At 42.4% G+C, this 21,820-nt stretch overlaps 1 protein-coding gene and 1 pseudogene across 1 annotated transcript; one reads left to right on the top strand and one right to left on the bottom strand.

Moving 5' to 3' along the window:
* Nucleotides 1-2,587: 2,587 nt before the first annotated feature.
* On the top strand, nt 2,588-21,251 carry LOC122440943. The gene is given in 7 exon segments (XM_043467600.1): nt 2,588-3,463; nt 9,569-9,838; nt 10,428-10,597; nt 10,969-11,296; nt 11,345-11,490; nt 20,164-20,291; nt 20,294-21,251. Coding segments are annotated over 7 exon segments (2,742 nt in total). The 3' UTR covers nt 21,118-21,251.
* LOC122439318 lies at nt 8,717-10,411 on the bottom strand (annotated as a pseudogene).
* Nucleotides 21,252-21,820: the final 569 nt, after the last annotated feature.

Below are 21,820 nucleotides of genomic sequence, written 5' to 3'. Positions count from 1 at the left end.
CTGGAAGGTGGGTCATAGAGGATCCTGCTGTGATTTATGTCAGAGAGTGTTTTGCCTATGTTCTCCTCTAGGAGTTTTATAGTTTCTGGTCTTATGTTTAGATCTTTAATCCATTTTGAGTTTATTTTTGTGTATGGTGTTAGAAAGTGTTCTAGTTTCATTCTTTTACAAGTGGTTGACCAGTTTTCCCAGCACCACTTTTTAAAGAGGTTGTCTTTTTTCCATTGTATATTCTTGCAACCTTTGTCGAAGATAAGGTGTCTGTAGGTATGTGGATTTATCTCTGGGCTTTCTATTCTGTTCCATTGATCTATATTTGTGTCTTTGTGCCAGTACCATACTGTCTTGATAACTGTGGCTTTGTAGTAGAGCCTCAAGTCAGGCAGGTTGATTCCTCCAGTTCCCTTCCTCTTTCTCAAGTTTGCTTTGGCTATTCGAGGTTTTTGTATTTCCATACAAATTGTGAAATTATTTGTTCTAGTTCTGTGAAGAAAACCATTGGCAGCTTGATAGGGATTGCATTGAATCTATAGATTGCTTTGGGTGGTATACTCATTTTCACAATGTTGATTCTTCCAATCCATGAACATGGTATATGTCTCCATCTATTTGTGTCCTCTTTGATTTCTTTCATCAGTGTTCTATAGTTTTCTATGTATAGGTCTTTTGTTTCTTTAGGTAGATTTACTCCTAAGTATTTTATTCTTTTTGTTGCAATGGTGAATGGTATTGTTTCCTTAATCTTGCTTTCTGTTTTCTCATTGTTAGTGTATAGGAATGCAATGGATTTCTCTGTGTTAATTTTATATCCTGCAACTTTACTATATTCATTGATTAGCTCTAGTAATTTTCTGGTAGAGTCTTTAGGGTTTTCTATGTAGAGGATCACGTCATCTGCAAACAGTGAGAATTTTACTTCTTCTTTTCTTATCTGGATTCCTTTTATTTCTTTTTCTGCTCTGATTGCTGTGGCCAAAGCTTCCAAAACTATGTTGAATAGTAGTGGTGAGAGTGGGCACTCTTGTCTTGTTCCTGATTTTAGGGGAAATGCTTTTAATTTTTCACCATTGAGGATAATGTTTGCTCTGAGTTTGTTATATAATGTCTCTGCTTTTTAATATGCTATCTAGGTTGGTCATAACTTTCCTTCCAAGCAGCAAGCATCTTTTAATTTCATGGCTGCAACCACCATCTGCAGTGATTTTGGAGCCCAGAAAAACGAAGTCAGCCACTGTTTCCACTGTTTCCCCATCTATTTGCCATGAAGTGATGGGGCTGGATGCCATGATCTTAGTTTTCTGAATGTTGAGCTTTAAACCAACTTTTTCACTCTTCTCTTTCGCTTTCATTTTAAGTAGGAAACTGAGGCACTCAGAAATTTAAAAATTTGCCCAAGATCAAGGAGATGTGAAGTTGCAATTCATGCCCAAGCAGTGAGACCCTAGGGCTCACTTTTGACATTGTGCAATAATTACTGCCACACCTAGCTTAATGGTTCAGTCCACAGGTTTTGGAGCAAACGTGCCTTATTTTCAAGCCTTGTGATAGCCAGCTGTAAACCCAAGACCCTTTATTGATGTGTTCCATCGAGTCTACCCTCATAGATTACTCACCAGAATATGAGTTTTATTTACAAGTTCCCAGGAAGAAACTGTTCAGCCAGCCTGGGCCAGACACCACTCACTGATCAAATGGGTTGTTATCATGGAACAGGGCCATGAGCCATGTGGGGCGAGTGCACCACCAACACACAGGGATCTACTAAAATACAAAATAAATGTGGGGGAAAGGCAGAATTATTCAGGAGGAAGATTTCTGCCCAAAAGAAGGAAAAATGTTCAAATCATTGACGTGCTACACCTAAAATGGGCTGAACCTGAGCTGGACACCACAATGGTTAATGATCTATTGAGACAGATCTTTTTTTATAAAAAAAAGATTATTGCAATGTGGTTGATTTATAATGTTGTGCTAGTTTAAGGTGTACAGCAAAGTGAATCAGATATACATATACATATATCCATTCCTTTTTAGATTCTTTTCCCATATAGGTCATTACAGAGTATTGAGTAGAGTTCTCTGTGCTATACACTAGGTCTTTATTAGTTTTCTATTTTATATATAGCAGTGTGTATATATCAATGTCAGTCTCCCAATTTATCCTTCTCCTTTCCTACTTAGTAACCGTAAGGTTGTTTTCTACATCTGTGCTTCTATTTCTGTTTTGTAAACAAGTTCATTTGTACCATTTTTTATTTTAGATTCCACATATAAGTGATATCATATGATATTTGTCTTTCTCTCTCTGATTTCACTCAGTATGACAATCTCTGGATCTTGAAGGTTGTGATTAATGTGATAAAAGTCAGAAAGAGGGAATATATTTTCCCCAAATGATACCTGTATAAGGTAGTGATGTTTGCACTGAGTCCCTCTTAGTGAATAAATAGGAAATTGCCAGCCAAAAAGTGTGGTTATTCTGTTTTCCTTTGGGCATTAATAGGATAAAAATATCTTGATATTTGGGGACTTCTGTTTGTTTTAATTAGCTTTGCTTTGTCGATTACCAGGCAGAATTATCAACTACATGGATGTAGGAAATCAAACAGTTGCCTCAGAATTCCTTCTCTTGGGACTCTCAGAAGATCCAGACCTGCAGCCCCTCCTTTTCCGGCTTTTCCTGTCCATGTACCTGGTCACCATGCTTGGGAACCTTCTCATCATTCTCACTGTCAGCTCTGACTCCCACCTCCATGCCCCCATGTACTTCTTCCTCTCCCACCTGTCTTTTTCTGATATATTTCTCAATTCCACCGTAGTTCCAAAAATGCTGGTGAACCTCCAGACAAACAGCAAAATCATCACCTATGCAGACTGCCTCACCCAGATGTACTTTTCCTCAGTTTTTGGGTATTTGGACAACTTACTCCTGACTGTGATGGCTTTCGACAGGTTTGTGGCCATCTGCCACCCCCTGCACGACACGATCATTATGAATCCCCACCCGAGTGCTCTGCTGGGTCTAGTCTCTTGGTCTCTCAGTGTCCTAGTCTCCCTCCTGCACAGTGTGATGGTATTGCATCTCTCATTCTGCACACACAGGGCAATTCGGAACTTCTTCTGTGAATTTGCTGCAGTGCTCAAGTCTGCCTGTTCGGATGCTCTCAGCATTTACATCATGCTGTATTCTGTGACTGGGTTGCTGGGAATTCCTTCACTTACTGGGATCCTTTTCTCTTACACCAAGATTATTTCCTCTGTATTGAAGATGTCCTCAGCGGAGGGGAAGTACAAAGCTTTCTCCACCTGTGGGTCTCACTTAACAGTCATTTCCTTACTCTATGGGACAGGGTTAGGAGTGTATCTCAGTTCTGCCTTCTTCCCCTCCACCTTGAAGTGGGTAATTGCCTCAATGATGTACATTGTGTTCATCCCCATGCTGAACCCCTGCATCTATAGCTTGAGGAATTAGGGACATGAATAGAGCCCTGAGAAAACTTGTCAGCAGGTCTTTCTTCTCCCTGTGAAGAGTCATGGATGTTGGGACTGGAAATTACTACGATAACCAAAGATCAATGCACTGGCAGTAAGAAATACCAAATCTGAACTTCTTTGAGTGTATGACTTATGCCTCTTTTTCTGAAATATCATCACTTGATTTTCTTCCAAGTTTCCATATCCAAAAGCAACTGCTCCCAAAGAATTTAAAGACCTTGATTCTGGGAAAGCTTGAGGGCAGGAGGAGAAGGGGATGATAGAGGATGAGATGGTTGGACGGCATCACCAACTCAATGGGCAATCTCCAGGAGATGTTGAAAAACAGGGAAGCCTGGCATGCTGCAGTTCATGGGGTCACAAAGTCAGACACGACTGAGCAACTGAACAACAACATTTCCTGTGCAGCAATGTTTATCCTTGGTCTCCTCCTCATTATCATTAGACATATCAAGGTAATCATGAATTTACCCACCAGAATTGCTCAAATGCAAAAGATTAAAAATATCAAGGGCTGTGATTTCCCTGGTAGTCCTGTGGTTCAGACTCTGTGCTTCCAATGCAGGGTGCACGGGTCCAGTTCTTCACTGAAGAACTAAGATCCCACATTCTATGGGGCCAAAAAACCCCCACAGAAAACCAAAACAAACAACAACAAAATAAGACCTTGCAAGGACATGGAGCAATGGGAACTTTCACACACTACTAGTCAGAGTATAAATGGGTCCAACTGCTACTAAATCTAAACATACTCCTACACTACAGTGTACTTCTCCTACACCAATGTATATACCTAAGAGAAATGCATGGTTACATCCAGAAAACATGTCTAAAAAGGTTTATAGCAGTTTTCATGATAGCACTAACCTGGAAATAATTCAAATGCCCATCTTGGTAGAATGAGTAAATAAACTATGGTATACCACACTAAAGAACACTCCAATATGAAAAGAACAAATTGCTGCAATGCACAACCTAGACAAGCCTGAAGGACATAGTTTTGAGTGACATGAAAGTGCATATATCACATGTGTGTGTGCATGTTAAGTCACTTCAGTTATGTATAATTCTTTGCAACCCTATGGACTGTAGTCCTCCAGGCTCCTCTGTCCATGGAATTCTCCAGGCAAGAATACTGGAGTAGGTTGCCATACCCTCATCCAGGGGATCTTCCCAACACAGGGATCAAACCTTTGTGTCATTCTTTACTACTAGCCCCACCTGGGAAGCCCAATATATTACATGATCTCACTTTTAATGAAATCTAAGCTGACAAAGCCAACTGATGAGACAGGAGTCAGAACACTGGATACCTTGTGGCAGGGAACCCAAAAGAGCATCAAGACATATTCTAAGCTATGGAAGTGTTTTTTTCTCAATCTAGATGAGTAGCTACATGAGCATATACATAAGTAACATTTTTCATGCATTTAAGATTTGTGCATGGTATTATGTCATACCTCAATTAAATAAAAGAGGTCGCGCCAATTATATTATGCATTGACATGGTGTTTACAGAAAACTGCCTCTTCAAATATTAATAATATCATTCAAAATTAAGTTTTCTAGATGAAGTCTTAATTCAAATAAAGTGTATATAGTTCTCAATGAGGAAAAAATTTAACTCATTTGCCTAAATACCTTTGATTGTATTGATAAGGAACTATCTGAAACCTTTTATTAAATTTCTTCTTGTCCTGCTCCTCACTTATACTCTTCCATACTCTTTGCTAAAGTCTAGACTACATGCTGTCTGCGAGCTATGGCCTGTATTTGGCCTACTTTGGTCTGAGTGTGTGTAGCAAGTGTGTAGGACAATGGAGACACTCACATATCCATTAGTCTGGGCTACCTTGTGAGAGTAAATTTGGACTACAGTCATAGATTTTAATCACAGAATCTTAGAGCTGGAAAAGTCATTTGTGTCATTCACATAACTTCATAAATTTTTTTAATCGAGAGGATGTATTTTCTTGAGCAAGAGTGAATTTCTAGGAATGGATCCATTGATGCCAAGGACTGTTTTGGAAAGGAAAGATGAGTGCCTTATAGAATGTATCTGTATTGAATTGTTTACATAACATGTTATGGAAAAACCTGAACAAACTTTTTGGCCAACTCAATAGTTCTGTCTGGGAAAACATGTGCCACTGATTTTTTTTTTAAACTTTATTTTATATTGGTGTATAGTTGATTAAAAATGCTGTGATAGTTTCAAATGTATGGCAAAACTATGGCAAAGAGATTCAGTTATACATATACATGTGTCTATTCTTTCTCAAGTTTTTCCCCACTTATGCCATTATGTAACATTGAGCAGAGTTCCCTGTGCTATATGTATGTCCTTTCTGGTTATCAATTTTAAATAGAGCAATGTGCACGTGTCTATCCCAAACTCCCCAACTATCCCTTCTACCCTATTCCCCTTGCTTCCCCACTCCCCCACCCCCGGTAACCATAAGTTCATTCTCTAAGTCTGTAAATCTGTTTCTATTTTGTAAATAAGTTCATTTATATCATTTCTTTTTAGATTCTGCATATAAGCATTATCATCTGATTTTTGTCTTTCTCTGTCTGATTTACTTCACTTAATATGACAATCTCTAGGTCTGTCCATGTTGTTGCAAAGGATATTATTTCATTCTCTTTAACGGTTGAGTAACATTCCATTGTATATATGTACCATGTCTTCTTTATCCATTCTTCTGTCAGTGGATATTTAAGTTGTTCCTATATCTTCTGTAATTCTGTAAACAGTACTGCAAAGAACATTGGGATGCATGCATCTTTTCAGATCATGTTTTTCTCTGGATATATTCCCAGGAGTGGGATTGTTGGGTCATAGCTCTATTTTTAGTTTTCCAAGGAATCTCCATACTGTTCTCCATAGTGGCTGTACCAATTTACATTCCCACCAGCAGTGTAGTAGGATTCCCTTCTTTCTGCACCCTCTCCAGCATTTATTGTTTGTGGATTTTTTGATGATAGCCATTTGGACTGGTGTGAGATGATATCTCATTATAATTTTGATTTGTGTTGTTCTAATAAGTAGCGATGGGAAACATGTTTTCATGTGTCTCTGTATTATTGATCTCTGCAGCAGGTCTTCACATCCTCGATAGAAACTGATTTCCCCATTAGTATTTGTTATTGGCTAAATATTTGTGTCCCCCACCACATTCAAGACTTGAAACCCTACCTCTAATATGATGGTATTAGGAAGTGGGGCTCTTGGGAGATAATTAGGATTTGAGGTCACAGGGATGGAGCCCTCATGGTGGGATTCTTACTCCTGTGAGAGTCATGAGAGAGCTTGTTTTTCTCTCTGCTTTCTGCCCTGTGAGGGCACGATGAGAAGTGGGCAGTCTACAAACAGAAGAGAGTCTTCACTAGAACTCAATGATCCTGGAACCTAGATCTCAGACTTCTGGCCTCCAGAATTATGAAAATTACGTTTTCATTCCTTAGAAGCCCCTCAGTTTATGGTATTTTGTTACAGCAGTCCAGACTGTCTAAGACAGCTCTCTCTCTTCTTCAAGTAAATGGAGGCATTTGTGTAGCCCATCCATTTTGTGATATTTCCCAAATAAATAATAGTCTCTCTCTACACTCCGATTTGCCACGTTTCTTATTTAACAAAATTGTAACAAGTAAGGCTCCCATATATTTTCTTGATAAATTGCTTCCAATCCAGGTTTTCACTATAATGGCTTTGTGATATTAAGAATCTGAACCTTCACATCTTACTTGAAAACAATTACTTATGTGTCTTCTGAATAGGTTCAGGGTTCAAATTCAAAAGTTTTGAGAAGATAGACCAAGGAAAACATCTATCTCATCCTCATAAAAGAAGGAAGGAAGGCAAGAGGGAAGAAAGGGAGGAAAATAGTGAGTTTATTCTTGGAAAGGCTGAGTTTGATGTGCACAGAAAACACCCCACTGGTAATTTCCACTTGGCAACGGAATGTGTTGGTCAGGTGTTCCATCTAAATGAAGGCGGCAGGGGAAAACAAACTCATCTCCCTCCGCTGTTGCTTACACAGGTGCAGCACTGACTGGAGAATTTCCATTCTCTTGCCTCTGTACCCCAAGAGAACTGAAAAGACAATGGAGACTAGAAAGACAAGAGAGCAGTTTATTTAAGGAGTGGCTTTGAGAGCCAACCCTGAGACAATGGAAACTTCAAACAAGTTCCTTTTGCCCCTAACATACATTCTCTGACCTTGGCCAAGTGGAGACACAACTGGACTTCCCAAGGAGAGACCATGGAGAACAGAATGCTGAATAACAAGCACTGGAAACTGTGTCTGAGTGAGGGCCGGCGGGAGTATGAAGGAAAAGAGGAGAGAATGTGGGTACTGGATTTTACTTCTGGAAGAGTGAGACTGGGACAGTCCTGTATTGGTTTTTTTTTTTTTTTTTTTCTACGACAGTGAGGTCCCTGTACTTTGAAAGTACTTTAGTTTCTACTGAAACCAGTCTTTTCCAGCTCTTGCTAATTCCTTCTCTTTCTTCTTGGACTCTAGGCCAGCGGTCCCCAAACTCTTTGATGTCAGGGACCAGGTTTGTGGAAGACAATTTTTTTTATGGAGTGGGAGAGATGGTTTCAGGATTATTCAAGTACATTGTGATTATTGTGCATTTTACTTCTCGTCTAATGTTGTGGCTGATCTCACAGGAGGTACTGGTCCTCAGCCCAGAGGTTGGGGGTCCCTACTCTAGATCCCCTCTCCAATAACAGTTCTTTTCCAGAAAATCTCCACCTCTTCTCTGCCCTTTCCTATTAACTGTAGGCTCCTATTTAATTTCTTGTGCCCAACTATTTATTCATTAATAGCTCACTGCTCTCTAATTTGGGCTCCCCTGTCAGCTCAGCTGGTAGAGAATCTGCCTGCAATGCAGGAGACCCTAGTTTGATTCCTGGGTTGGGAAGTTCCCCTGAAGAAGGAATAGGCTACCCACTCCAGGATTCTGGGGCTTCCCTGTGGCTCAGATGGTAAAGAATCCACTTGCAATGTGGGAGACCTGGGTTCGATGCCTGGGTTAGGAAGATCCCCTGGAGGAGGGCATGGCAACCCACTTCAGTATTCTTGCCTAGAGAATCCCATGGACAGAGGAGCCTGGTGGGCCATGGTCCAGGGGTTGCAAAGAGTAGGACGTGACTGAGCACAGAACAGCTCAGCATTGTCTAATGTATTCCTCATGTGATTGGATTTTTCTATTATATCTCTTAACTATTTTTGATGAGCCCCTCCAGGCTGGGAGGTGACACACCATAAGGCACATGTCTCAGGCTGGGAGCTACCTCTGCTCCCAGAAGGGGGGACCCTGAGCACAGCCCAGGCGGGGAGCCCCCACACCTGTGCTACCGATGGAGCACAGGGTGCCCCCGGAGCCGCTAAATCCCCCTGAGGTGGTTTTTGTCTGAAGATCCACGTGGGCACACGTGGTGGCTGTGGCCCTGTGAGGGGGAGATCCCAAGGTGAGCAGCCCTGGGACTTGCTGCTGCTCCCATAGGAGGGGCCAGGGGAAAACCACAGGCTCCTGTACGGGCTATATCCATTGGTTGTTCTGTATTTAAACTGTGGTGCTGCCCTGATGTCCACCAAAAGGTGTTTTAACTTGTTGGTTGGATAATTTCCCAGTACTGATGGGCCTACCAAACGCTGCCTTGACCAGCTGTTCAGACTTTTGCCTCTCCCCTCCTTGTACCAGGACACAGTGAGTGCACTTCCTCGGATTGTCCCCGTCTTTTGGTGCCCCTCAGAAGGCCCATGACAAGTGGCCAAGGTGACCAGGTTGGAAGATGTTTGCATTTTGGGAAATATGAAAGGAGCCGTGGTCTTAGTGGGAGAGCTAATGATGGTTGGTAACGGAGCTCCGTGGGGGGAGCAGCTGTAGCCAGCCCCAGCCTGGGATGGGCAGACGGGGTCAGAGTGCTGCTTTCTGAGCTTCTGCTTGTTCTGGTAGATGTTGGTGAGGGTGGGGGCGCTCTGCAGTCTAGCACCCAATAGGACAGGCTGTGGTGACTGGGCCTGCGGCACGGGAGAACCTGATGAGTTCCTACTCCTAGATTCGTGGCCCCAAGGATGCCCGCAGCAGCACTGACCGAACGGCTCAGGAATGGTGCCCACCAGAGGAGAAGGTGAGTAAAGCCTGGAAGAGCCAGTGGAGAGTCTTGTCTTACGTCCGGAACTGCGTCTGCCAGTGCCAGGGAGCAGGATCCCGGCCGGCGGAAGCCCAGAGAGCCGGTGTTAGCCCTTTGTACCACTGCAGATCATGGAGAGCCGTGGAGATTTGTGCCAGAGCCGGCATTGGAGGTGAGGTTCTGCTCTATGCGCTGGTAGTTCCTCACCTGCGTGGGGACAGGCATGGTGGTAGCTGTGCTGCGCGGTGACGCGGAGGGCTGGCAGTGCCCTCCACACACCAAGAACTCATTAGAAGCACGTCTGTCAGCAGTTCCCATAGGCATATCATATGAGTGGTCTGACGAGACGTTGTGTGGACCCAAAAGTGTCATCCGTGTCACGAGAAGACTTCTTGCTACTAGTACTGGCAGAATCTTTGGACATCTGGAAAAGTTGGGAGGACCCAGTGGTGGGGAGGATGTTTTCTTCCTGAATACGCTGCATATCTGGAAGGGGTGGTGGACAGGCAAAACGACAGGACGGAGACCTGCCATAGAAGCCTCCGGAGGCAGAGCCGGCATACATGGGCACTGGACTGGGAAGGTGGTTTTTGTTTTTTTTTTTTTTTTTACTGGAACTTGCTCGAGGAAAGGATGGCTGAAAAATGCTTCAAAGTCCATTTTACCTTTTTGGTTTCTCTGAAGCAAACCCAAAAGATTAGCCAAATAGGGTGATATTTCTCTGGGAACGCTAGGCATTAAGTTCCTGGGTTTTTTTTTTTTTTTTCCCATAAATCATCCTTAGGTCTTGAGGACTATTAGCCTGAAAATGTGGCTTTCCAAGGAGGCACTGATATATCACTGTCCTGATGCTCCACAAGTCGGCGTTGGCATCGTAATGCTGAGACAGATAACCTCAGGAGCCATGTACATTGGGGACCTGCACAGCGAGGTGGCCATCATGTTACTATGTAGGTAATGAGCAAAACCAAAATCTGCTATTTTGATGCGAATAGTACTGACACTGGACTTCCTGCGGTTGGATGGGAGCAGGATGTTCTGGGGCTTGAGGTCCCTGTGGATGATGCCCTTGCTGTGCAGGATGCACATGGCAGATGCGATCTGATGCAGAAACACTGATGGTGTCCTCGCTGAACGTGCTTTAGCTTGCAAATAATCTTCCAAGTCTCCACCATTGCAATACTCCATCACCAGAAAGAGCTGGGTAATTCCTGAACATCAAAGAGCGCTAGTGTTTTCATGCTGAAGTTCCTTTAAGATTTTAATTTCCTTCCCAAGCAGTATTTGTGATTTTGACAGGTTCTTTTTATTAATACTTTTAATAGCTACCCCCCAATCAGTTTCCTGGCGGTGCCGCCCCCGGAAGACCACGGCGAAGGCCTCGCGTCCCACGAGGTTCCTCTTGCTGTACTCGAAGTCGCCCACCACCTCCAAGACCGCGCCCCGGTGTCGGCGCGGGCGGGCGGCGATCAGCATCGCTGGCCCGCCCGCCCCCGGCGCGCCCGCCGGCCGCCGAGCTGGGGCAGCCGCGGCCCCGGGCCCGAGCGGGCGCTCATGCCCAGAGGCCGGGCCGAAACGGGGAAGGGCCGCGCGGAGCCGAGGTCAGCGCCTGGCCGGGCCCGGGCCCTCTTCGTGCCGGCCGCCGCCGACTCCGTGAGGAAGCGGACTCCGTGAGGAAGCTGACTCGGCGCTGCGGTGCAGGGGCGCTGCCGTCTCCGTAACTGGGCGCTATCCGAGCAACTCAAGCGCCTGGAAGAGGTGCCGACCCAGGCGCCCCCTGCCCCCGCCCATCGGCGCCTCTGCCCTCCGAGGGCGCGGCTCCGCGCGGCCGCCGGCCGGTTTACCGGGCACGGCCTTGTGTGGCGCCTCCTGCCGGGCGGAGGACCCACACGCGCGCGCCGGCCACTCCGCCGACTCTCCCATCCATGTTTCTTGCCCCTTCCAATCAAGTGCTTGCCCATGAATCCCTGGCTCAGCATCTGCTTCTGTAGGAATGAAAACTAACACGAAAGATAAAGACTGATTTATGAAGACAATGCCATGAATGGAATGAGGGACTTTGGATAAAAAAAGAAACTAATTATTGGGGACATAGTAAGGACTGCAAAATTATTCTAAAATCCTAATTTGTGGGACTTCACTGGCGGTCGTGTGGTTAAGAGTCCATGCTTCCACTGCAGCGGACCTGGGTTCAATCCTTGGTCCGGGAACCAGATTCCATATGCCACAACTAAAGATCTCGCATGCTGCAACAAAGATTAAAGTTCCCGTGTGCCACAACTAAGACCCAGCTGAGCCAACTAAATAGATAATAAAAAAAATGTAAAACGTAAAATCAAATCCTCTTATTTAGATTTGTTCTAGTCCTGCTCTTCACTGTCGGGGAGCCGCCGGGGTGCGCCAGGGCCGTGACAAGGTCACGGGAGGAGAGAGGAACCTGCAAGGCAGCTCTTCCTCACACAGTGCTGCCCCGGGGGCCCAATATGTCCCCTCGGGAGCCGCCGTGTGGAGAAAGGAATCTGCAAGGCAGCTCTTCCCCTCGAGGTTGTCCCGGGGGCCTGGTATGTCCCTTTCCTCCTTCTGTCTTACTGTTGTTGGGCTTTCTATTAATTTTTGGAAATATAATATATAGTAATAAGGCCTCCCTGGAAAAGTCCAAGCCTTTTTGGAAATGCTTATGATTGCTCTGGCTCAGGACACGACCATAAACATCAAGTCAGAAAAGAAAAGGCCACAGGTATAGTTTGGCTGCTTGCTTAAAAGATTATAATGTTCTAGAATAGAAAAGAGTAGAGGCATTTAGATTTAGAAGTAGATACACTGCTTTAGTTTACTTGCTCCTTGGTTGAAAGGGTTTTCATTATTGCTATTTCCTTGCTGCTATTTGTTCATTGTTTCCCTTTCTTTAAACAACATGGGATATTATGGGTATTTTTGTAGAGTTAGGAAGTGGGGTACATAGGATTTTAATAGAAGACTTATATTAACCAGCTTCACTGCCATTATCTCACTATTAATAGAGGTGTTCTGCTGCTTTAGAGGTATTTTTGCTGTTTAATAGTTAATCATTGTAAATTGAGATTTTGTGATTTTGGGTAAAGAAAAATATCAGGGTTTTCACATGGTACTATTCTCAGAAATGTCAAACATGTTACTGTGACCCTTCCCATGTATTGTTTTATTGCCCAAAGTATTTACACTATACCTGAGATTTGTAGAACATTGTTTTGTTAGAATGAAAATGTTAGGCCATTGAGGCAAGAAGACTATGTACAGGACATTTAAGAAAAAACCCTGCAATCAGAAACATTGTAGATGAATGCATAGGGGAAAAACATGGGAAAGAAAAATATTGATGGAAGCACAAACCAATATCTGATGTAATATATGGTGACTTAAGGGAGAGGTAACATTCATTCTATAAAAACTGAGCTATCCTAAAAATTAAAAAAAAAAAGCTACCTCTTCTGTGCAACCTTCTGTGTGTGTCGGTCTTCTTCCTCGCCGACGCCACTCATCCCTTGGGTATTCCTGGTCCTGCCGGGGCTGGACCTCGGCACTTCACTAATTTATTCTCTTCCCTGGTCTTTGCTAAAGTCTAGACTATATGCTCCCCTGGAGCCAAACCTGTATTTAGCCAACTTTGGTCTGACTGTGCATAGCAAGTGTATGCAAGAGTGTAGGCACACAAATAAGTGAACAAAATCAAATCTGAGCTACCTTTTTGAAATAAATTTGGACCAATAGATTTTAATCACAGAATCTTAGAGATGGAAAAGTCCTCTGTGTCATTCACATCGCTTCATCAGTTTTTGTGATGAGAGGATGGATTTCCTCTAGCAAGAGGTAATTTCCAGGAGTGGGTCCCTGATGCCAAGGACTATTTTGAGGAAGAAAGATGCATCGCTCCTGTTAATGCTTTATAGAACATACTCTATACTGTAGTTCTCTCTAGAAATTTATACAAATACCACTGATCTTTGTAGCAGCTCAATAATCTCCATAGAAACTCTCATTTCCCCATTAATACTTGTTATGGAATTAATACTTGTGTCCCCTCAACATTCACATGCTGAAACCTACCTCCTATGTGATGGTATTAGGATGTGGTTCTTTGGGGAGGTAGTGAGGATTTGATGCTGTCAGGGGGATGGGCCCTCATGATGGGGTTCTTACTCTTGTGAGAGTCATGAGAGCTGCTTTTTCTCTTTGCTCTTTGCCCTGTGAGGACACGATGGAAAGTGAACAGTCAGCAGCCCGAAAGAGAGTCTTTACCAGAAATCAGTGATCCTGGAACCTAGATCTCAGACTTCCAGCCTCTAGAACTCTGAGAAATACTTGTTTTGAAAATTGTTCACAAGCCCCTTCCCCATTTATAGTATTTTATTACAGCAGCCCAAACTGACTTAGCAGTTTCCTTTTCTTCAAGTAAAAGTAAAAATTTGCATAACCCATTTGTTTTATGATACAATGTCCCAAATAAAAAAGAGTTTCTCTATACACTCTAATTTGCCATTTGTCCAATTTACCAAAATTGTAGTTAAGTAAGGCTCTCGTATCTTTTCCTCATAAATTGTCTCCAGTCCAGGTTTTCCGCTATAGTGGTTTTGTGATATTAAGAATTTGAGCCTTCATATTCTACTTAAAAATAATTACTTATTTATCTTCTGAATAGGTTCAGGGTTCAAATTCAAAAGCTTTTATAGGATAGACTATGGAAAATGTCTATCTCATCCTTCTGAACGAAGGAAGAAAGGTAAAAATGAAGAAAGGTATAAAGGAAGAAAGGAAAAAAACACTGAATTTGTTCTTGGAAAGATTGAATTTCATGTGTCCATGAAACACTCCACTAGTAATTTCCACTTGGCAATGAAATGTGTTATTCAGGTGTTCTGTCTTAATTAATGACAGCAGTGAAAGTGAAATTGAAAGTCGCTCATGTCAGCCATGTCTAACTCTTTGCCACCCACCTTGGAGTTCTCCAGACCAGAATACTGGAGTGGGTAGCCGTTCCCTTCTCCCAGGGATCTTCTCAACCCAGGGATTGAACGCAGGTCTCCTCCATTGCACATGGATTCTTTACCAACTGAGCTATTCGGGAAGCCCAGAGGCAATAGTGGAGAAATCAGTTCATCTCCCACCACAGCTACTTGCACTGGTTGAAAGTTTTCCATTCTTTTACCTTTGTACCTCAAGGGAACTGAATTGTTTGGACAGTAGAAGGCCAATAGAACAGTTCATTTAATGAAGACCTGTGAGAATCCCACCCCTGAGGCCCTGCAAACTATAAGCATGTTCTTTTTGCCCCTTAGATATAACTCTCTGAACCCAGCCAAGTGAAAACTCAACTGGACTTCCCAAGAACAGAACATGGAGAACAGAAACCTGCAGTGACAAATACCAGAGCATGTCCCTCAGGAAGTGCTGATGGAGTAAGAAGAAAAAAGGGGAGAAAGTGGGTATCAGCCTTTACCTCCAGAAGAGTGAGACTGGGAAAGTCCCATATTGATTTATTCTAAGGCAGTGAAGTCCCTGTACTTTGAAGGTGCTTTAGTTTCTACTGACACCAGTGTTTTCCACGTCTTGCTGTTTCCTTCTCTGTCTTCTTAGACTCTACTAAAGTCTATCTCCAATAAGACTTATTTTCCAGAGAAGCTCTGCTTCTTCTCTGCTCTTTCCTTTGAATTGTAGGCTCCTACTTGATTTCCTGTGACCAAGTACTCATTCATTAACTGCTGACTAGAGATACGCACCAGGTAATGTCTAATATAGTCCTCATGTGATGGGATTTGTCTATTTATCTATTATATCGCTCAACTGTTTTTGTAGCTGATTCAACTTATTGATAACTTACTGTATTCTTGTCATTGCTTCTCTTTAGTGTCCTCAGTATCATTGACAAATAATATAATTATTTCTGTACTCAGGCTCATTTTCTTTTCTCATCTTACCAATGTCTTTAATCAGCAGTCTCCAGCCTTTGGCATCAGGGACTGGTTTCATGGAAGAAATTTTTCCATGGATTGAGGTTGGGGGGAAGGTTTTGGAATGATTCAAGTGCATTACATTTATTGTGCACTTTATTTCTATTATTACTACATTATAATATATAAAGAAATAATTATACAGTTGTCACTTGGCACTCACTGATAGAGTTTTGATATGAGTCTGTAAACAATTGATCTCTATGCAATCAAGGGGCTTCCCAGTGGCTCTAGCCATTAAGAATCTGTCTGCCAATGCAAGAGACAAAGGAGATATGGGTTCGATCCCTGGGTTGGGAAGATTCCCTGGAGAAGGAAATGGGAGCCCACTCCATTACTCTTGTCTGGAGAATCTGATGGACAGAGGAGCCTGGTGGAGTACAATCCGTTAGGTCGCAAAGAGTCAGACACGATTGCAGTGACTTAGCATGCACTGTGCAGTCAAACCTCTCTGCTAATGATAGTCTGTATTTGCAGCCACGCCCCAGCACTAGCATCACTGCTTCAGCTCCACCTCAGATAGTCAGACATTCGATTCTCATACGGAGCGCACAACCTAGGTCCCTCACATGCACAGTTCATAGTAGGGTTCATGCTTCTGTGAGAATCCAATGCCATCGCTGACCTGACAGGAAGTGTAGGTAGCTCAGGTGGTAATGTTGGTTATGGGGAGTGGCTGTAAATACAGGTGAAGCTTTGCTTGCTCACCTGCTGTTCACCTCCTGCTGAGCAGCCCAGATTTTGCAGATCCTTATCTCTGATCATTCAGGATAATATGGAGAGATAGACATTGAAGTAGATGGCCTGTTCATGAATTTAATAGAATTGGCCTGTTCATGAATTTAACAGAAATATTTTAGCTTTCTAATGTAGAATATCTTTCTGGCTGAAGTTCTAAAATACCTATTCTTGGTTGGGTTAAGAAACTGTCTTTGACATCCCCACTTAGTGAGAGGCTCTGTCCTGGCTGCTAACTACAGTAATGGCTCTTACATTTTCTCAAATGCATTTTCTCTTGTGATAATGGCTATGATTTCTCTTTATTGATGTATTTTTGTAATGAATTGTGTTCAACATCATAGTATAGCTAGCTTCCCATCCCTTGAATAGTTATTATTCATGATATGTTACTATCTTAAAAGTTATATGAATGTACTTTGTTTCATTTAACTATTTTGTGTCTACATTCAGGCATATGATAAACTTGGCGGGTTCATTTTGTGTTACAGTTGATGCTTATGGTCTCACTTTTTTATTATTTATCTATCATTTGCATGTGTTGAACACCTTCTATGTGCCAGGCACTATGTAAGCCCCTGGAAGGACAATGATAAGCAAAAACAGTCACAATTTCTGACCCACAAGTAAACATAAAATTACCAACATGAGATGCTTGTCAAGAATAGTACAAGATGCTGGACTTGTGGGCTTCACTCTCTGTCCTTCTGGCTTCACTCTGCTCTCCATCTCACTGACCTTTCACATCCCTTCTATTACCAAGTTCACCAGTCCCAGAGCAACCATGAAATCTGTTCTCTCAGCCCCAAATGCTTGCCCTTTCCTTATTTCCTCTGATTAACAATTCCCATCCTTCTCACAGCTCAACAGTTGTGTTTCAGAGAGAAACCTTTTCTACTTTCCTTCTCAGGGCAAATTGGTTCTCAAAAAGAGAATTTTTGTCTTTTTAATTAACTAGCATTCTCTAGACATTAATAACACACTTTTTCTATCATAATGGATGCAAACATTTTTTCAAGCCCTAAATTTGCCTTTCAGCTTTTGTAAATTTGATTTATAGAAGCTTTGAATATTTAAATTCAAATCTGCCAATCACACTTTTCTTGCAATTAAGTCCACTGATTTTTTAAAAGTTTTTATTGTGAATTTTTATAATATTGCTTCTGTTTTCTGTTTTTGTTTTTTGGCTGCGAGGCATGTAGAATCTTAACTCCCCAACCAGAGATCAAACATATACTCCCTCTACTGAAAGGCAAAGTCTGAATCAATAGACTGCCTGGGACATCCCAAGTTCACTGATTTTTAGATGTCACATTTCCAGCTGTGAGCATGAACACATACACTCGTACTCTCTCACACAGTTTGCATTTGATTTTAATGGTTTTGTGATCTTGTTTCTCTCTCTTATCTATGTAGTTCATAAGATTTTTCCCTGTCTTGCAAGAATCCACCTGGCAGCAGGTCTCTGAAAGTGGGAGCCCTGGGAATCATCATTAATTAGAAGCACTGCATGGCAGTCAAAAGAGGTAACAGACCTTTTGTGTTTATAATAATCTGGATTTTATCTTTGATGGCTGCCCTTTCTATGGGGCATAATGCTCAATGGTAGCCATGCAAGATACATGTGAAGAACAGAAGGTCACATTTACTAAATGTCCACTGCATGTCACGAGAACCACACTAGAAAAAGCACGTGCATCGTCTCATTTTATTCACTCATCAGTCTTATAATGTAGGGGATATTTACTACTCCACTGTAGAGGTATGTGTGTGCAGTTCAGAGAGATTAAGTAACTTTGTCAAGGTCACAAAGAAAGTAAGTTGGTGGGCCAAAATTCTATTCTGGGCAATCTGACTCAGACCCCATTTTATAAATCACAGCTCAACACTATACTTAGGCCTTCCCTGGTGGCTCAGATGGTAAGCAATCACCTGGCAATGCAGGAGACCCAGGTTTGAGCCCTCAGTCAGAAAGATCCCCTGGAGGAGGAAATGGCCACCCACTCCAGTATTCTTGCCTGGAGAATCCCATGGACAGAGGAGCCTGGTGGGCTGCAGTCCATGGGGTTGCAAAATAGTCAGACACGACTGAGCCACTAACACTTTTCACACTGTACTTTGAGTTATGACTCATAAATAGTTGTCACAAAAAGATTAATATTGATAATGATAATAATAGCTATCATTTATTGATATTCTGCTGTGCAAAAGTGCATTTTCAAGCATCACTGAGAAGAGAAGTAACCACATTTTTAGAAAGAGTAGAAATAAGACACATTAGAATTAACTGAGACATCAGTAGGACATATCATGGGACAGAATTAAAATTGTTTGAACTGACAACTCATGTCTTACTGTTATAGAGCTGTGAGAATGAAGGAAATACAGATATTATTTTTTAAAAAGACCTTAAATATCTTCAATCAATAGCCCAATTATTTCAGAAAGGTCTTACCAAAGAGGAAATTTATTTATGTTCATAGATTCAATATGGGAATTAGAACACATGACTAGGACATAAAAAGAAATAGAGATATCTGCTGAATTAAAGAAAGTCTGAATAATTACAGATCCTTAAAATAGAAATGGGCTGCCAGTCCAATGAATGAAGCACTGACATAGGAAGGACTAATAGAGGGTGAAACCTGCCCACAAAAAGGTGGAATCAGAAAGTGAAGACTTAAGAAGTCTGCACATAATAAAGTCAGGAGAGGGTGTGAAGAAAAGGGATTCCTACACTGTTGGTGGGACAGTAAGTTAGTGCAACCACTAAACAGTATGGAGTTTCCATAAAAAACTAAAAATAGAGCTACCAAATGATCCAACAATCCCCCTTCTTGGCATATATACAGAAAAGATGAAAACTCTAATTCAAAAAGACACATGCACCCAAATGTTCATAGCAGCTCTATTTACAATAACCAAGCCTTGGAAACAACCCAAGTGCTTATCAACAGACAATTGGCTTAAGAAGATGAAAAAATGTGATACACACACACACACACACACACAATGGAATATTATATGGCCATAAAAGAGAGTGAAATGTTGCCATGTGCAGTAACATGGATGGCCCTAGACATTATCAAACAAAGTGAGGTAAGTCAGAGAAAGACAAGTATTATATGATGTCACTTATGTATAGAACCAAAAAAAAAATAATACATATGCATCTATATACAAATCAAAAACAGATTCACAGACATGGAAAACAAACTTTATGGTTACCTAAGGGGGAAGGGAGTGGCGGGAGAGTAAATTAAGAGTATGGGATTAACAGATACAAACTACTAAACATAAAATAAATAAATAAGAAGGATTTACTGTATAGCAGAGTGAACTATATTATAATATCTTATAATAAATCATATCAGAAAATAATCTGAAAAAGTATATGTAACTGAATCACTTCAGCTGTACAGATGAAACTAGCAGAATATTGTAAATCAAATATGCTGTGCTATGCTTAGTCATTCAGTCACCTTCGACTCTGTTTGATCCCATCGACTGCAGTCTGCTAGGCTCCTCTGTCCATGGGGATTGCATTCCAGGCGAATCCTTTACTGACTGAGCCACCAGGGAAGCCCAAGGGTACTGGAGTGTGGGCTATCCCTTATCAGGGGATCTTCCCGACCCAGGAATCAAAACGGGGTCTCCTGCATTGTAGGCAGATACCTTACTGTCTGAGCTACCAGGGAAGCCCCTCAAATCAACCATACTGCAATCTAGGAAAAAGTGATGACTAGCTGAGGTGCCAGTTGACTATTCATTGAATGTTGCTTTTGCCTCCTTCCCCAGCAGACATACCAGCTACATGGGAGCAGGAAACCAGACAGGAGTATCACAGTTCCTCCTCCTGGGCCTCTCAGATGATCCAGAACTGCAGCCCCTTCTCTTTGGAGTGTTCCTGTCCATGTTCCTGGTTGCCATCTGGGGAACCTGCTCATCATCCTGGCCATCAGCACTGACTCCCACCTCCACACCCCCATGTACTTCTTCCTCTCCCACCTGTCCTTTGTTGACATCTGCTTTGTCTCCACCACTGTCCCGAGGATGCTAGTGAATATTCAGACACAGAGAAAAGACATCTCCTACATAGGCTGCTTCACTCAGGTGTATTTCTTTATGGTTTTTGCTGGAATGGACAATTTCCTCCTGACCGTGATGGCCTATGACCGGTTTGTGGCCATCTGCCAACCCCTGCACTACATGGTCATCATGAACCCCCACTTCTGTGGTCTCCTGGTTCTCACGTGTTGGCTTATCATTTTATTCAACTGCCTGTTTCATGTGCTACTGATGATGCGGCTGACTTTCTGTATTGGAACTGAAATTCCACATTTCTTCTGTGAACTGACTCAGACTCTCAAGGCAGCCTGCTCGGACACCCTCATCAATAACATCTGCTTGTACATCGCGACTGTCCTGCTGTGTATGTTTCCTCTGACTGGGATCCTCTATTCTTACTCTCAGATTGTCTCTACATTGATAAAGATGGCCTCCACTGAGGGCAAGTATAAAGCGTTTTCCACCTGCATGTCTCACCTCACTGTGGTCTCCTTGTTCTATGGGACAGGCCTGGGGGTTTACCTCATTTCTGCTGTGACCCACTCTTCACAGAGACACTCCATTGCCTCAGTGATGTACACTGTAGTCACTCTGATGCTGAACCCTTTCATCTACAGCCTGAGGAACAAGGATGTGAAAGGGGCCCTGGCCAGGCTCCTGAGTCTAGGCGCCCCCTGTCTGTGATGAGTCACTGACCTCAGAAATAAGTGAACATTGTAAACCCCGAAGACAAATGTTGCAGATTTAAATCTCCTGGCTCCTTTTCTCCCTCAAAAGACATGTTCATTTCTTCTATTCCTAAAGCACCTGTGACTTCACTTTTGTTGGATTATTTTTTAAGACTTTGTTTTGGATGGAGACCATTTTTTAAAGTCTTTATTGAATGTGTTACAACATTGCTTCTGCTTTTATGTTTGGTTTTTTTGTCCATGAGGCATGTGGGATCTTAGCTCCCTAAGCAGGTAACAAAGAAGTACCCCCTGCACTGGAAGGGAAAGTCTTACCACTGGGCTGCCAGAGAAGTCCCCACTTCTGTTTTTGTATTAGTTTCTCCACAGCATTGTTGTCAGTAAATTTTTTTTGACATTTTCATTATATGCTGTCCATAAAATCTCATGGTTTTACATGCTTTCTTGTAGCCATTCTAACAATTTCTAACTTCAGATTTGGAGCACTTTATCAAGTGCTGACCTGGTAGTCCCCAAATTAGCCTCTCAAATTTGGTGTTCTTCACATTCATTTGGTTGTGGACTTGTTATCTCCAAGAGAAATGGGATACAAATCATACAATAGACATAACAAAGAGTTTCTCATACCAGGATTGTGCTTGTTTCTTCACATGTGTGACTTTATATCTTCTTGTAAACACTTCTTTGAGATATTTTCT

This window comes from Cervus canadensis, chromosome 4, assembly GCF_019320065.1.
Source record: "Cervus canadensis isolate Bull #8, Minnesota chromosome 4, ASM1932006v1, whole genome shotgun sequence".
NCBI classification, from domain to species: domain Eukaryota; kingdom Metazoa; phylum Chordata; class Mammalia; order Artiodactyla; family Cervidae; genus Cervus; species Cervus canadensis.
This window is presented reverse-complemented; position numbering and strand designations above follow the sequence as displayed.